The sequence below is a fragment of the Drosophila busckii genome, unplaced genomic scaffold (genome assembly GCF_011750605.1).
Source record: "Drosophila busckii strain San Diego stock center, stock number 13000-0081.31 unplaced genomic scaffold, ASM1175060v1 hic_scaffold_55, whole genome shotgun sequence".
Lineage (NCBI taxonomy): Eukaryota > Metazoa > Arthropoda > Insecta > Diptera > Drosophilidae > Drosophila > Drosophila busckii.
This window is the reverse complement of record NW_022872765.1, coordinates 48,961-64,844: the sequence shown is the minus strand read 5'-3', so window position 1 is coordinate 64,844 and position 15,884 is coordinate 48,961. Positions and strand designations below refer to the sequence as shown.

The 15,884-nt window shown below is 34.2% G+C and overlaps 4 protein-coding genes across 5 annotated transcripts; 2 read left to right on the top strand and 2 right to left on the bottom strand.

Annotated features, from left to right (window-relative positions):
* The first annotated feature begins 903 nt into the window (after nt 1-903).
* LOC108604414 (general odorant-binding protein 84a) lies at nt 904-2,557 on the top strand. The gene is made up of 4 exons (XM_017993880.1): nt 904-1,420; nt 1,486-1,547; nt 1,857-1,983; nt 2,345-2,557. The coding sequence occupies exons 1-4, from the start codon at nt 1,180-1,182 to the stop codon at nt 2,437-2,439; spliced, it is 525 nt and encodes a 174-aa protein (XP_017849369.1). The 5' UTR covers nt 904-1,179; the 3' UTR covers nt 2,440-2,557.
* LOC108604413 (DTW domain-containing protein 2) lies at nt 1,333-3,489 on the bottom strand. 2 transcript variants are annotated; one of them, XM_017993879.1, is made up of 3 exons: nt 3,333-3,489; nt 2,500-3,266; nt 1,333-1,437 (listed from the first exon to the last, which is right to left on the bottom strand). In XM_017993879.1, the coding sequence occupies exons 1-2, from the start codon at nt 3,419-3,421 to the stop codon at nt 2,564-2,566; spliced, it is 792 nt and encodes a 263-aa protein (XP_017849368.1). In that variant the 5' UTR covers nt 3,422-3,489; the 3' UTR covers nt 1,333-1,437; nt 2,500-2,563. The 2 variants fall into 2 exon arrangements, 1 of the variants encoding a protein (XP_017849368.1); XR_001915348.1 differs by lacking the exons at nt 2,500-3,266; nt 3,333-3,489 and adding an exon at nt 1,508-1,825.
* Nucleotides 3,490-3,546: 57 nt separating this feature from the next.
* Nucleotides 3,547-5,086, top strand: LOC108604410 (serine/threonine-protein kinase 16). Its single transcript, XM_017993877.2, has 4 exons — nt 3,547-3,746; nt 3,832-4,426; nt 4,491-4,625; nt 4,875-5,086. Exons 1-4 carry the CDS (start codon nt 3,637-3,639, stop codon nt 4,989-4,991), a joined length of 957 nt encoding a protein of 318 aa, XP_017849366.1. The 5' UTR covers nt 3,547-3,636; the 3' UTR covers nt 4,992-5,086.
* On the bottom strand, nt 5,008-6,004 carry LOC108604411 (G patch domain-containing protein 11). The gene is made up of 2 exons (XM_017993878.2): nt 5,912-6,004; nt 5,008-5,861 (listed from the first exon to the last, which is right to left on the bottom strand). The coding sequence occupies exons 1-2, from the start codon at nt 5,953-5,955 to the stop codon at nt 5,102-5,104; spliced, it is 804 nt and encodes a 267-aa protein (XP_017849367.1). The 5' UTR covers nt 5,956-6,004; the 3' UTR covers nt 5,008-5,101.
* Between the last annotated feature and the right edge of the window lie 9,880 nt (nt 6,005-15,884).

Here is a 15,884-nt window from a genome sequence, read left to right as displayed (position 1 = left end):
ACATGCATCTCTAGTGCAGAAACTAGGTTAATGCTATGATGGCCTGTGATACAACCGGACGTTATACAGTTTTTAAGCCTACTTACCATATTTTTTATTATAGCTCCCAACATTTTCTAAACAGGAGCAAAGGAGCTTTTCCAAAACATTTTTTGCATTACTGAAGAAAGATTTATAAATGGATCATACTATTGGATACATATTATTAATTGTTGTGTGCTCTCTTCTAATTTGTATTTTGTTTTTGTTTTAAAAAGTTTTCGAGAGTAAAGTGCTGAAATGAATAATCAAATCAAATTTCTGAAATAAACACGATTTGATAAGGATATACACGAACCTAAGTACCCTGACCTAGTTATTATAAGTATTTACTTAAATCGAGGTCTTCGTGCAGATAGACAGACATGGCTCAGCTCGTCATCATGATCAAGAATATACATATATATTTTATGACCACTCAGTATATATTTTATGACCAGGTCTAAGAAAAAATCTACATTTAATGCATTATTTTCTTGCATAAAGGCAATAATGAGCACATAAGACATTATTTTAAAAAATATTTTTTTGACTACGTGCACATCTAAAAAAATATATACATAAATATGTGGATATATATCCAAACATCCATGTTTTTCTATAACATAAGGAATATATTGTATTTCTCATATTAAGAACTAACCAATGATTATTGCAAAAACTCGAATATATATATAGATATGTATATACAAAAACAAGTATTAATAGTCAATTCGCATTATTTGACTAATTAGCATAAAAAACCAATTAAATAATGTTGTCACACACATTTGAACATCATTTTAAACATTATTGTTAGCAAATCAAATTATTTTAAATTAAAAATAGATAATTTATTACATCTTTGTAAATTAAATGCTTTTATTTTTTTTTTGGCTGAAACAAACTCGTTTCAACTTTTTGTTGCCAATTATTTAGATCTCTTCCTCAAAATATTCAGCTCAGCATACAGTTTCCATTATCTATTGTGTTGCATTGCCCAATTTGGAGTCACGGCATATTCACAATTCTTGGCTAACTGTACTTTGCGTGCAATGCCAGCCATAATCAAATAATTTTTTTTTAGTTGCTGCTCGTATAACATATAAAATGCTCGGGTGTCTCATTTAAGTAACTACAGTTATTTTGACTGTTGAAAAAATGTTATCCAAGTTAAAAGCTTCCTTGTACATATTTGCACTGCTGTGCCTAAGCTCCGGACTTGTTAGTTCCTCAGGGGATCGTGCTAAGGATAATGGTGATATATTCATCATAAGTTATGACAGCTTCGATGGCGATGTGGATGATATATCAACCACAACAGTTTCTTCTAGAGCTGCTAATTATGTAGATTTTGATGAGGTTCTACGCGAATGTAATTCCAGTTTTATAACACCCATGTGTGAGTCCAGGCAGGATCTAGAATAAGATAGATATGTTACTATATGATTTGCTAACTTCTTACAGCACATGTGCTTCAGTTCAATACCACGGGCAAGTTGCTAGATGAAAAGGACTTAACCAGCAAGGTAGGAGTATCATCTTGCATCTTCTGACAAGTTTCAATGGTTTTTTTTAAGATTAAATAAATCAGTTTGTTAAAGTTATAAAAAAAACAAGTGTTACAGTGGAGCACAGCACTCTCAATGTATAATAATTTTGCTCTCATCGTATATTGTATATATCCGATACTGTTTATCCGATCAATCAAAAAATTTTAGGAAATAACCTATGCCTTAAATATTGTGAATGTTTAGATTGTATTTTATGTGGCCAATCGACAATATACCTTATGAGGTGTATAAAAATGAGCTTACTTCGTTTATTTTTCAATGTAGTGCTACTTTCGATGCTTCTTTGAAAAAGCTGGCATATTGGATAATTTCAAACTGAATGGTGATCTTGTGCGGAAGTATATGTGGCCGGCAACAGGCGACTCTATAGAGTACTGCGAAGGGCAGGGCAGTGAGTATATTTAATCTCTATGTTAAACGTACATTTTTTATTTCAGCTTATTATGTCATTAGCTAAAGAGTATACCATAAAATCAACTAACTACAAATAATTTTGGTATAGTTAAAAACGTTAGAGCGCAATTTTCTGAATTCATACAAACTCAAAGCACTCCAATGGAATAAAATAAGCAATTTCACTAAAATAAGCCTTCTCATTGCTTACAAAAAGAATTTTAACATAATATAATCAAAATTACTTCCGGAAATATTTTACAAATGATTATTTCATATAATATAATAATAATAATAGAAATTATTGATTACATTAAAACTCAGTTATTATATGTAAGCTAAAACACACTATCTTGCAGAGAACGAGACAAATGCTTGTATAAGAGCCTATACCATTACCCAGTGTGCTATGATGCGAGCCCTAACGGATGCAAGGAATAAGCCCATGGTTTAAATTAAAATATAAAATACAAATAAATTTCTACACGTTTAAATGCAAATAGTAATAGCTTACACACAATATACGATATACATATTCATTGAGCATGGCATTTAAACTAATTGATGGTTTACATTTATCAGCATTGCTGTTTTATAGTTTGCTGCTCCTCTGAGCTGTTTGCACTGCCGCAGACAGTATTGAGCAGGCGTCCCAGACGCTTGCCAATTGACTTGGGGTATTGATTGTTTTTTAGCAGAAACTCCTTAGACTGATGTTCCACAGCACCGTTGTCTAGCTGATATTTGCAGAGCGCATGTAATGGACGAACCAGTCGCTCACGCAGCTCAGGCTGGGATTCCAGGACGGCCAGGCATTTTGCCGCCGTCTCCAGCGTGCTAAGACAGCCTTCTGTGGGTTGGGTGCGTATTATATAGTCACTGATGCCAACCGATATAAGCTTAACCTGACGCAGACGATGCAAGGCCGAACTGCTGGCATAGATTGCCTTCGCCTGTGGCCAAGTGCCATTGATAAGCACCAAGGTGTACGGACCAGCACTGCGATCAATTTGCTCCAATGGCACTGAGTCCTTGCTGGGATACAGAAGTAGCGTCTGTGACGAGTCAAATAGTTTCTGGAGGGCGGCTTGGTTGCGCGCATTCGGAAATCGCTTGCCCTTGTAGACAAGGCACTTGCCGGACTCCAGGCCAAGCTGCAGCATTAGAGCGGTGCGTAGAGAGCGCTTCTCTTCAGCAGGATGTTGCAGTATCACAATTTGTGAGGCTGTTGCTATTGGCGGCTGCGGTAGAGCGGAGCACCAGCAAACCACCACTGGTCGTCTGAAAAAAGTAAACAAACACCACTTTAAGATCACTAAGTATAAGTACAAACAAATTACAGCTCACTTGCACTGTTCGCACTTATCGCGCATATTCGGCGGATCGGCATTAATACCAATTAAGTCTTGCCAAGCCTCATTCGTTGTTATTGTCATTTATAGAAGTAAAATAAATAAACAGAATTGCTTAAGAAACGCATGCAGTATGATAACAGCGACTGGCGATGGTGTTGCCAGATCGCAGCTGTCCTATGTTACAGCGATTTACTTTTTTATTTTAACATTAATGCCTATTAATGCTGTTGTAGTTTAGTTAGTTGTTAAGCTTACAGTTTGTACGTTTTTGTAAATTTTTAAGTAGAGAAAGCGAAATGCACAGCATCGGTTGGGCGCTGATTATAAAACGTGGCTGTTTTTGCAGTAAAGAGACACTACATATCAATGGCTGCCGCTACACAGTGCGAGAGCGACTGGCGCAAGGGTAAAGACACAATAGTTCTAGTTAACTGGAATATTTATTAATGAAGTTGTCCTATCTAATCTAAACTACATCACATTATTTACAGTGGTTTCAGTCTGATTGACCTGGCAGAGAATGGTATTACGCATCGCAGTTATGCGATTAAGCGCATTACATGCCACAGCTTGGATGATCAAAATATTGCACTACGTGAAATTGAAAATTATCGAAAAATTGAATCGCCCCATGTCATCAGCATTGTGGACTACGAGCTAAAAGGACAGGCCGATATTGTTATCAACACAACAAGCATTTTGTTTATAGTGTTGCCTTACTATAAGCATGGCTCTCTGGCAGATCACTTGCAGCTGCGGGCGCGCAAACAAGATCACATGCCTGAGGCGCAGATTCTGCAAATATTTTTAGGCATCTGCGAGGGACTCAGAGCGATACATGAGTCGAAACCTGTACCACTGGCACATCGTGATCTAAAGACTGCCAACATCTGCCTTTCGGATTCGTTTGAGCCTATCATTGTGGATTTGGGCTCTATGACAGAGGCACGTATGCAAATCTGCGGTCAATCCGATGCACAGCGGCTGCAGGATGAGGCCGAGGAGCGAAGCTCCATTGTTTATCGGGCTCCAGAGCTGTTTACGGTTAAAACCTATTGCACCATCGACGAGCGTACAGATATCTGGGTGAGATTCCTAATTCTGAGGCTTCCTGCTCGAACTGAGTCAATGAAATGTATTTTCTCTACAGAGTCTGGGTTGTGTCTTGTATGCCATGTGCTTTTTTAACAGTCCATTCGATCCCATCTACGAGCGTGGCGATAGCGTTGCTTTGGCAGTACTTAGCGGGAATGCAAACATTCCTGAAGATTCAATCTACACAGAGGTAAGCCGACTACAACAACACAGCTAAATATCTGGGACTATAAATAAGGGATTCCGAAAACTGATTACGATTTGATTTCATACATATTAAACCAATCCAAAGTTTTTTAAGATTTCTGAATGGTAATTGATTTAATTGAAATCCCAATATATTACTAACATATTTGCTAATACGAGTATATGCATATTTCTTAATACAATAATGTGCTACAATATAATTTATAAATATAAACTTTTTCATTATTCACAGGACATGCATGAACTGATAAAATATATGCTACGTATAGACCCTATGGAGCGGCCGTTCATCTATAGCGTCATCGAGCAAACGCATGATCTGATACATAAGCTTGAGGGACGAGTATGATTCTCTCCACAATTCCAATTCAATCTTGTACACCGTTATACATAAATGTGTTTTGTAACTAATTTGTATTGTAATATATAAATATGTATATAATGTGCACGTATTTTAAATCAGTGATCATCCTTCTTCAAGCCGGGACAGCTGGCTTCCATGTCCGAGGTGCTTTCATAACGCGTGCCACACCAATAACAAAATCTGTACGCGGTACGCAAATATGTAGTCAGCAGCTCCAGCTGCTCGCATGCATTATACTCCTGTGAAGGCTCTTCCTGTTCTTCCAAATCTGTTTTATTCTTTGCGGTATCATCAGTCAGCTCAGAAGAGCTGTTGGCCAGTAGCTTAGGTGGCCAGAAAAACTCTAGCTCTGGTTCTTGTACATCTGCAGCTAAATCTAGTGATTCACAAGTTTGCTGACAGTGTTTTACATCATATTGCTGCTTGCGTTCCTCAGCTTTTTGTGTTGCTCGTCTCCTATATGCCTCAACGCTAATCTCTTCACTGGATTCAATACCTGCCTTGGCCAGCAGTTGCGCACGTCGCAACTCATGTCGCTTGGTTGTCAGTTCAGCTAAGACTGCTTCGCGACCAAGCCCACTACGGTTGTTTTTTATACTTATATTTATGGGTTCCGTTCGCGCGTCTTTTTGTTTGCCCAATCCAGTACCTGGTTTGTACCCCATTTTCGCCAGTAGTTGAAAGCCTTTGTTATCCGCTGGAATTGGCTGACTTAGGAAGTTTTGTAGCCGTTCATTGTTAATATTGGACGATGAGGTAGATTCGCGTTTTTTTTGATCAGCCTGCTTGGCTTCCAACTCCAATTGACGTTTCCTGGCACGATTATTTACCAAACTGGGACGTGTCTCCTGCAAACTAATATAGCTAATTGTTGATGTAATCTATAACAAAAACTAATAGTTTACCCAGCCAAAAATTTGTCAGACATGTAATCTTCCCCATCTGACATAGTAAATTTTCAATGGATAAGTCAATTTTAAGAAAACGGTTAAATGATAAAAAAAAAACACTTGCTCAGCTGTTTTTAAGTTGTAATGCTGCCAGAAAGTTTTTTTTATGCTAACATTAACATTGTTAGTCATCGATTAAAATGTATTTGATAAATTTGAAGTTAGCAGTAGTAAAAATATGCGTATAATTTATACAAGTTTCTGTATTGGAATATTAATGCGTATTAAGTGAACAAATATTGATGTTTCTGTTCATTATTGCCGAAAACTTTTCATTGTTATTATTCTTGTTTTAGTTTTATTCATTTGCTTGTATTAACAGTCGCCGTTGCAGAGATAACAGAGCTCGTAGTTGCCACTACAGTCGAAATTGTTTCCCCACCGCCCACGCTCAATTGCTTGGGTCTTCGTTAAGTGTGCTCTCTCGTTCGTTGATTTTCGGTTTCCTTTATTTTTCCGCTCATTCCGAAAACTGTCGTTGGAGCGTACTGACGTTACGTGCGTGTGTCGCGAGTGCGGTTATTAAAAGTCGAAACGGCCGTGCAAGTGAACCGCGAATTGCTGTAAACAAATATTTAAGCATTACATTTTCGTGCCGTCCCCAAACTATATGTGCTTCTATCAATAATAACAAAGTGGAATAATTTAAAAATTGTTTAGGGCCGGTGTAGTAAATTAGCCATTGCTTGCAAAGGCAAATACGTACGTCTTGGAAATAGAAATCGCTTGTAATAGCAACAAAAAAGTCTGAGATAATTCCAAAAGTTAATAAAACGTATGTATGTGTATACATATGTATGTATATTGCAGTGCTAAAGTGAAGACGATCACAGTGCATTAGTGTGTAGTGAACATGTGTTTGTGAGTTTGTGTTGCTTTGTTATTGCTTCACTTATTCCGCAATCAAAATACACGCATACATAAATATATTTGTGTGTACGTATATACATACATGAATATCTTTAGCATAAACAAATGAAAATTAGTCCAACATTTAAAACCATAACTTTAAGGTCTACGCCATTTTGCAAGGTGAGTAACGCAAAATAATAAAATAATAAAGTGAAACAACAAATTGAGCAACAAGCCAATAACAAAATTACCGTTCTGTGCATGCCGTGTCTTTGTGTGTGTGCCGCGAATGGCTTTGTGCGTGGAAGAGTGAGAAGGCACGAGAGTGAATTTTGTTTTTGTTTTGCTAAGTAATTTGAAATGCGGCCGACAACAAATAAAATGATTTAAATATTTGCGCTAATGGGTAAAAATTTCAATCAAGTATGTACATAAGTATACATGTATGTTTGTGCATATGTATGCGTGTGCACTGCAGCTTGTTGCATGCCACGCTGAAGGCTGAAGGCGACGCCAATTTAGCTCCCGTTTTCATTTTATTTTCGTCGCCCGTTTCGCTTAAACCTGTCAGAGTGCATTTTTCTTATGCTTTTCTTTTCGTTTGTGTCGTCTTTTCCACATTGTTGCATTTTTTCAGTTTTTGCTTTGTTTTTTTATGGAGGGCAGTCACACATGTACAAAAAAATAACGCATACAGTAAAATAGACGATATATTAATATAGACAACAATAATAATATAGACAACAATAATAATGCTAAAAATAATAATAATAATAATGCACCCATACCCATACATGTTTACACATAAATGTATATACATATGCAAATATGAATGTGTGCTTGTAAGATTTCAACATATCGACGTTTCACTGTTTAATGCATGCATACTTTCATCTTGGTTTGTCTTCTTTGCTTTGCTTTGTTTGTGATACCGGTTTTTCTCTCTGCTTCTTTGGCCCCCTGCTTCTCTTGTTATTGTTTTTGTTGTGCAGGTAGTCGGTGCTCGTAGTTTACTTTTAGATTCCTTTTCAGTGCTTCTGTATGTGTGTGTGTGTTGTTGTTGTTGTTGTTGTTGTTGTTTTGATTGTTTTTATCGTCTTAATTATGTTTTATTTTCTTTCTGAAATTATCATTATAATTTCCAATTCCCTTCACTCTGTTTCTCTTTCTCGGAATTCTTATTTGTTCTATGTAAGGCTTATACAATATTTGCTGCCAATTGTTGTTTGTTCCACTTTTCTTTCTCGTTTTTAAAAGCGTGTTCCGACACATTTTGATTAATTGATTAAATTATTTATAAACAATGTATTACTCATGGAAATAAATAAAAAATCTAGCATGTGCCTGTTGTCGAAGTTTACGCTGTTTGTATTTAATTACAGAATGAATCTGTGGCCTTACGAAATTTGAAAACTAATTGTAAGATTATTAATAATAGAAAAAAGTATCCTTAAAAGAACAGCTGTTAATATGTGAAAGACTTCAAACATTTAATTGTATTTTGGCAGCATTTTAAACAATACTACTACGTCAGAAATGACTTCCAATGACGAATTTATTTACTTAACAAATTTATAACTGGCATTAGTCTACAAAATAAAATCAAACAAGACGCTGCTGACTACGTCGCCAATAAATAAATAAAATAAAAGCGATTAAGCACGGGTATAGGATAATCTACATACAAAATTTGGTTGCTCTAGCTCTTATAGTTGATGAGAAACAAACGACACAGTTTGCCTTGCTGATCAAGAATATATATACTTTATGGAATCTGCCACGCCTCCTTCTCCTGAAACTACAAATTTAGTTGTATATTTATATACATGCACATATTCATATATCATTTATCCTTTCCGGGATTACTTGGGGAGACCACAAAGTGCGTATTAAAAAACACTTAAACATGAATAAATTATATTTCATTTAAAGCATATTAGACAGATTATGTGGCTGTTGATCGTAATCGCAGGCAACCACGACAAAAATAAACGAAAACTGATTGTATGCTGAACATAGACGCAGTTTGCAAATTAAGCTCAATATGTGTACATACAAATGTAATTTCATTATTCGAAAATTACTCAAAATCTAATATATGTACATAAGTTAAGATTTTACAATAATACAAGTTTACATATACCTCAATGAAAAAATATTGGTATAAGCAATTTTCATAGTTAGGGTACCAAGTATTTCTTATATTTATGTTCAATTGCATATGTAATTATTCAACACTTAAAAATCATATTTATGGGAAAGGGAGTAGAATTGTCTATTTCTCTGCAAAAAATTATACATTTGCGGGAGGCATAGAAAAAAACTGTTAAAAAAAAGACGCCCTCTTATGTTGTCTGAGCGAATCAATACGTCCGTTAATATTAAGCATTTAGCTTGTAATACAGTGATAAGCTCGCGAGATTTTAAAGCTAAACTGTCTCTAAACATCATTCACCGTCGTATTCAACAAGTTTTGACAGCAGGTGACAGCATTAAATATACAAAAATGGTCCAGGCACAAAGCAGATCGTGTGACATTAACCGAAAAGTATAAATTTTGGGCCACCGATATTTACACCATGAGCGCAATTCCTTTGCTCGTCGTCTTTGTGCTCACGCAAGGTCACCTATATAAATGCTTTGTGTCATTTCGAATGAACTCCGTTATGTATATAGGCCTTATGCAGGGTTTTATATAGTTTGGAGATAGCCATTGGGAGAATAAATGGATTTATCAACTAGATAACGCAACAATCGCAATGTTTGGGGATTACTTTCAAGCAAAGTCTACAGCAATTGTATTGTTGAAGAATGGGCTCAAATTGAAAAACGGACTGGTAAAGTTTGTTCAAGGCCTGACCGCTTTGCCGAAGTTATTTCGAAAAGTGGAGGCAATTAAGTATTTTATCATTCTGACTTTTTAAATCTTTCTGCTTTTCCGACGTGGAGAATATATTCCTAATATATTTGACCGAAGTTTTTACAGAACTAAAGCTATAGCGTTAAAGAGTTGCTTATATTCATCAAAGAACAAAAACGTTCTAATGTTCGGCTTTTGCTCCTAAACGAGAAGTCTAAAGATAAATCAGCTCAAAAATTTCAAGCTCGAGATTTAAAACTCACATTCACTCCACATAAAGAAGACTCAGAAACTAATCACTATATTCTGACATTTAAGTGAAGGAAAACCTCAGTTATTGCAGTAGAATGCAGTATTGTATTGTATTAGTTATGCAAATTACAGATCTTGTTGGTTCTTTTTTCAAATCCAATTCCAAGATAAATGCCAAATTTGCGGACTTTGAGTGTTGTTTTTTTATATGTTGTTTTTTTGACAGTTGAAATTAATTGGTGAATTTAATCATCATTTGACATTTGCGTTTTTAGAGATACACATAATTAAACCTACTAATATCTTCTGGGCTGCTCTTGATAGAATTGGCAACTAATTGGTAGACAACTAACTTATATCTGTATGAAGTGTTTATATTTAAATATTTTTATTTATAAACAGCATTTAGCGCATTATTTACCTTGAGAAGGTTTGCCTTATCAGTTTGCAATTTTCTTTTCATGGAATGACACAATCAAAAGCTCTTCTAGCTGTTAGCCAGCAGCAGCAGCATATGGCCGAGATTGAGGCGTGACTGTTGATGGTTTTCGGTATTGCCTTGGGGCGATTTTGGCGCTTGGCCAACTAAATGATACAAAAAAATAGAAAGCAAATGTAAATAATTGTTAAAATGCCCAGCTTCAATACAACTACCTAATAAAATGCTGGCCATCTTGGCTTTTATACCTACTAATTGTAACTATTTGAAACAAAGCGCTTCGGGTGATGACACGCACTCGACATTGATGAACAAACTCAGCGTCTTTAGATTAAAAAGATTTAAAAATAACAAAAAAATGTTGTGTTGCTTAAAACGAATATATTTTTTTTAACGTTTTACTTTTTGCCTGAGGTGTCGGCTACGGTGGCTTTGTGCTTTGAGCTACCCTCAACGTGCTGCGCATAGCAATGGCTGGAAAAGCCGGAAAACTGTCTGAAATCGCCATTGTTTGTCTTTGGCAGTTCCCTAAATCGGAACAAACTATGTGCATGGTTCACATACACACGCGCATACATACTTTTCTCGTATGTATATAGCATGTATTTTGATTGCCTAGTCTGTAGTCTAGTTTTCTAGAGTCTTGTGAGAAAGCGAACAAAATTTTTTCTTTGTTTCTGCGATGACGCAGCAATTTCTTTTGTCTTCCAATAGATAAGTGGGGGGAATGCGCTTTAAAAAAATGAAAAAAAAAAATTGCACGAATAAAAATAAATTATTCCAATTACCGGATATTGCAGATTTAGAGCTCATTTCGCTTCAATTGTGCACTTCTGCAATTTTCCATTGATATTTCTTTTGAAGTTTTCTTGTTTAGCACAAGTAGATAATAAAAATAACGAAATCAGACTAACTTCATAAATTTTTTTATATTGAATTTTCGGACGTAAATTAAGTTCTTAAAAAAAATTGGTTTATAATACTTGTACATATATGATAGTGTTAAACCACTAAATATAGGGTGAGACAGATAATTTCTAACCAACGTAAGTAATTGGACGAAAAGCTTGTAAGATTTTTTCTAACATTTTCGTCCGACTGCGAAATGTTTATGTTAAATATTTACAGAAATGCATAACACTGATAGTGGTTCAACCACTATCGATGGTGACATCGATAGTTGGCGTCTCAAGATTCAATAAAGAAACGCCTTTCGATTTATGAGCAACGAACAGTCTGCTGGGTCACTACTATAATGGATCCACGTTTTAAAAAAATTGGATTCCAGCAAAGTTCAAATGCTAAGCAAGCATCTTAATTTTTTGAAAATTAAGTTGGTAATATCGCTGTTAAAGAAACTGCAATTAGTCTGCCCGTCGTGAAGGAAACTAGCTCCCAGGACTCATTCGATTTTTTGGATGAGCAAGCCTTGGAAACGCTCGAGTGGATGCCATTTTTACTAAATGGCAATATCTCGAGAGGGCAATTGCCAGGTTCTATATAATTAAATATATTACTTTTATTTCAGATGAATCAAACTGACTTTTCGGCGATAAAAGGCCTCTTTTTGCATGCAAGCAGCCCAAAATTGGGTTCCAACGCGCAACCCGTCAAGGAAAGAAAATGAACACCCTTTATTACAAAAACTTTTGGGCAAAACAAGCAACAATTTTCTCAAAAAAAAATTTGTTTAAGTCGGGCGATAGTATCGTCGACTGTCGATGGCACTATCGACACTATCGATGGTTCAAAATTTACTATCGTCGAATATCGATGGCGCCCACTATCGATGGTTCTCCACCTCTACTCTGGGGTCACCAACAATCAACCGATTTAGATAAGATTTTGCGTAACTTTTTAAGATTAGTATGCATTAAACTTTAGTTAAAGCTGCATATTAACATTATTTTAATATGGATTGTCCAAAATACAAAATATTTCATAGTTGACCTTTTGTAAGTGTTTTTCATTTCTGTTTGTACGTTCCCCTAAGAGCTTAGGTTCCGATGTTTGTATTATAATTTGTAGTATTGTGATTAATATAGAAAAGGAATATGCTGCTGGGAGCTGCCCAGCGATAGCGTTCTTCTGACTTGCTGACGTGTTTCGCAAAGTTATACACTGTTTTATATGCTGTGTGTATTTTTTGGCACGTGAAAATCTATTGTGGTTTGTTCTTGTTTGTGTTTTTGATGTTAAAATTGCTGTTGCTAAACTTACTTGCAAACTCTATATAATTTCTGCGAATCCAAAGAAAAGAACATAAAGGAAACGAAAAGTGTGTCATAAATGTCATAGTAAATATTTGCTGCTCAGAAGATTTTTGCTTTATTTCTTGTATATACAAAAAAAAAAAAACAATATTCTTTCTCTTTTGGCAACTAACTTAAAATGCCATGTAAGTAGAGAAACATGCAGTGTAGAAACATACAGACCTATGTATGTATGTATGTGTGTTTCAATGTATGCGTCATGTGTGTGTTTGTAGTTTTATAAATAAAAAAGCTTTCCGCGCTCTGTCAACCTTGACCTGTTAGTCATTTCATTCGTTGAACACAAAAAAATAAATCAAATACATACATACATACATATATTACATACATATACGCTATATACAAAACTGCAACGCATTGCATTTATGGCAGTTGTCTATTTGTTTTCTGTGTGTGTGTGTGTGTGTGTGTACCCAATCCATAAACCACAAAAGCTTCTACAGTGCACATATAAAAATTCCAAAAATTTGTGTTTGTTTTGTATTTTCAGTTTTTTTTTTAAAGCAATCTGTGCAATTGAAACAAAAAATCAGAAACTTGATTGGCATCAGTAGAGTAAGCAAAATATGGCTTAAAAGCAAACTCTTCTTGAAATTGGAATTCTATTTCGTTGTTGTTGTTAACCCAACTGATGCTACATATATCAATCTGATGCGCCTGCATTCCTTATCCCAATGTAATTAATCATGTTTGAGTAGAAAATGGAAATTGAAATTTGATTTTTCTTACTTGAATGTGTATTTTGATTAGTATCAAAAACTGCTATTGTATGCAAGAGCTTCATATTTTTTTTTTACTTTTGTGCAATATTTTCTTCCTTTACCTTTGAGATTCAAGTTTCGTGAATGGGATGAGAGTGGATGGATATAAATGAGGTGTTCTTTTTTGTTTCAAATGCTTCTAAAATTATAAATAAAACATACAATACGCAAAAATTGTATTGCTTTGTTAAACGAGACCGTTTATTGTGAAGAGTTTTTAGATTAAAAGCGCCTACTGAGAATAGGAATAAGAATAATAATTAATAAAAGGAATGAGAATAATTTCTCCAGACATTGGAATTTCCATTAAAGAATATAGGTATGAGAACCATTAGTCTTCTGCCCTTAAAATGTACAAAAATAAAAAAGCATTCAAGAAACATTTTTCATTACACTTTTTATTCGTTTTTTTTGGACGATTTTATTTATGTCGTTTTTTGATTGCAGTTGAATTTGTTGGTTGCTTTGGTTGGATAGCATCGACTGCACTTTGCTTAAAGTTGATTGCATGACATTGTTCTTAGTTTTTATCCTACATACTCGTATACTCGTGTGTGATTTGTTTACATTGTTATTTTTCCCATTTAGTGGGCGGTAGTCACGCCCATATTTTGCACTGTTTGCTCACAGCTGGAGCTATTGCAACATATTTGAAAATCTCTTGAATGATGCTGACTGCTTTTGTAAAAATTTTTTTATGAAGTGCCGATGTTTCTCTTGTTTTATTTCCGTTGTTGTTTTTGTTCGATGTCTGTTCTCACCATTAAAAAATGATACCTGGCGCAACACCACAATTATTCATTTTTTCTTGGACCTTGCCTTGATAAATGTTTATGTAGTAATAGGCTCTGTAAGCATATAGGGAGTATACCAGCCAAGTGTTAAAAACATATCTGATTAGTTTCTCTCGCTTTTTTATTTAAGTTAGTGTGTGAGGCTTGACTAACAATAAGACAAAAAGTTGAAATGGCATGAACAGAATTTGTTTTAAAAACATGTAAACTATATGATACATTGAAATTAATAGATGCACTATACCCGTATTGAATGTAAGGATGCAATTTGAAAATACTTAAAAAAATATTGGAAAGATTAATATCGTACAAAAATATAATTTAAATTCATTAAGATTAATGATTAAGTAAGAAAATGTTTTACATAAAAAATTTGATGAAAAATCAATTAATTCTTCTTAATATTAGATGCTTTTAAACACACTAAAATACTCCTCTAAATTATTTATTTTTAAAATAGTATTTAATAATATTTAATATATATTAATATAATATTTAATACAATTTCTCATCGTTCAACTAAAAATAAATTAATCAACCTATGACTTTACATTTAAGATTATATGTTTGCAGCTGAAACAATAGCAATTGGCCAAACAATGAATTTGGTGTACATTAATAGTACAAGTTATAATAAGTTTTTAACTTGTTGATAGAAATCATTTACGATCAAATCAAACAATTTCAAGACAAATTTTGTATCATTAAAAAGGGATTTTGAAGACCTTTCCGTTGATACCAATATGTCAATAACAAATGTTCAACTGGCGAGTACCTTCAACTTTAGTTTTGTGAAATTACTTTTGACTACGTGTGTATATACTAAAATAATTTAATAGAAAAGTAATAACAAAAAAATTAAAAAAAAAATAAAATATATAGTCTTTATGAAAAGTGCGTTTTGTAGGAGTTTTTATTTTTTTTAGTGCTTTTGTTGTTGGCTAATTGAAAAGCATCAACATATATACTTATGTATATACTTATGACTCTTTTGTACTTTTTGCGCTTTGCATTCTTATTCCCATATATTTTCTACAATTTACGGAAGCATGGAATATTAAAAGCAGGCGTTTTTTTTATTGCGCTTGCCACAATTAGTGACCCGCTCTGTTGACCCCACTTCCTTATTTATTATTTTGTCAACGCGTTTTTTTTTGTTTTTTATCAATTCCACTCTTTAAATGTTTGCTTTGTGCGCAACGCGTCAGTGATTTCCCGGCTTTATTAGATAAATTCTACGCACGGTTGTCTTCACAGTTTTTAGAGCCTGTATGGTTATGGTTGCTGGTCAGCGCATTTTACAAATGATCTTTTTTTTCATTGAAAAAAAAAAAAAAAAAACTATAATTCATTTGTTACATGTTACATATCTAATTCTTGTTTGCTTGAGTTTATTGAATTTACATGGATAGTAGAGTCTATTATTTTTTTAAATTTTACCTTTTACAGATTCCACAATATTGGAATAATCTTTATTGTGTACTTATTTCAGCAGGTACAAAACAATCTCAAAGTTTTGCTCTCTGTAATATCTGTACAATTAAAATTTTTACTTTATTAATTTTGACAGTTACTTTTGACTTTTATTCAATTATTATCTTAATTACAGCATAGAATTAAAATAAATGAAAATAAAAAAGAAAATTGTGTAAAAAAATAATTGTATAATATTGGTATAGTAATTGGTACTATGTTTT

What these genes read in the sequence shown, in the direction of transcription:
- LOC108604413 (XM_017993879.1), bottom strand. Translation starts at nt 3,421, where the DNA reads ATGACAATAACAACGAATGAGGCTTGGCAAGACTTAATTGGTATTAAT. An exon ending in GATAAGTGCGAACAGTGCAA is followed by an intron (nt 3,267 to 3,332) that starts GTGAGCTGTAAT and finishes TACTTTTTTCAG; the next exon opens with ACGACCAGTGGTGGTTTGCT.
- LOC108604410 (XM_017993877.2), top strand. Translation starts at nt 3,637, where the DNA reads ATGCACAGCATCGGTTGGGCGCTGATTATAAAACGTGGCTGTTTTTGC. An exon ending in CGAGAGCGACTGGCGCAAGG is followed by an intron (nt 3,747 to 3,831) that starts GTAAAGACACAA and finishes CATTATTTACAG; the next exon opens with TGGTTTCAGTCTGATTGACC. An exon ending in ACGAGCGTACAGATATCTGG is followed by an intron (nt 4,427 to 4,490) that starts GTGAGATTCCTA and finishes TTTTCTCTACAG; the next exon opens with AGTCTGGGTTGTGTCTTGTA.
- LOC108604414 (XM_017993880.1), top strand. Translation starts at nt 1,180, where the DNA reads ATGTTATCCAAGTTAAAAGCTTCCTTGTACATATTTGCACTGCTGTGC. An exon ending in AAAAGGACTTAACCAGCAAG is followed by an intron (nt 1,548 to 1,856) that starts GTAGGAGTATCA and finishes TTTTCAATGTAG; the next exon opens with TGCTACTTTCGATGCTTCTT. An exon ending in GTACTGCGAAGGGCAGGGCA is followed by an intron (nt 1,984 to 2,344) that starts GTGAGTATATTT and finishes ACTATCTTGCAG; the next exon opens with AGAACGAGACAAATGCTTGT.
- LOC108604411 (XM_017993878.2), bottom strand. Translation starts at nt 5,955, where the DNA reads ATGTCAGATGGGGAAGATTACATGTCTGACAAATTTTTGGCTGG. An exon ending in TCTGACAAATTTTTGGCTGG is followed by an intron (nt 5,862 to 5,911) that starts GTAAACTATTAG and finishes TAGCTATATTAG; the next exon opens with TTTGCAGGAGACACGTCCCA.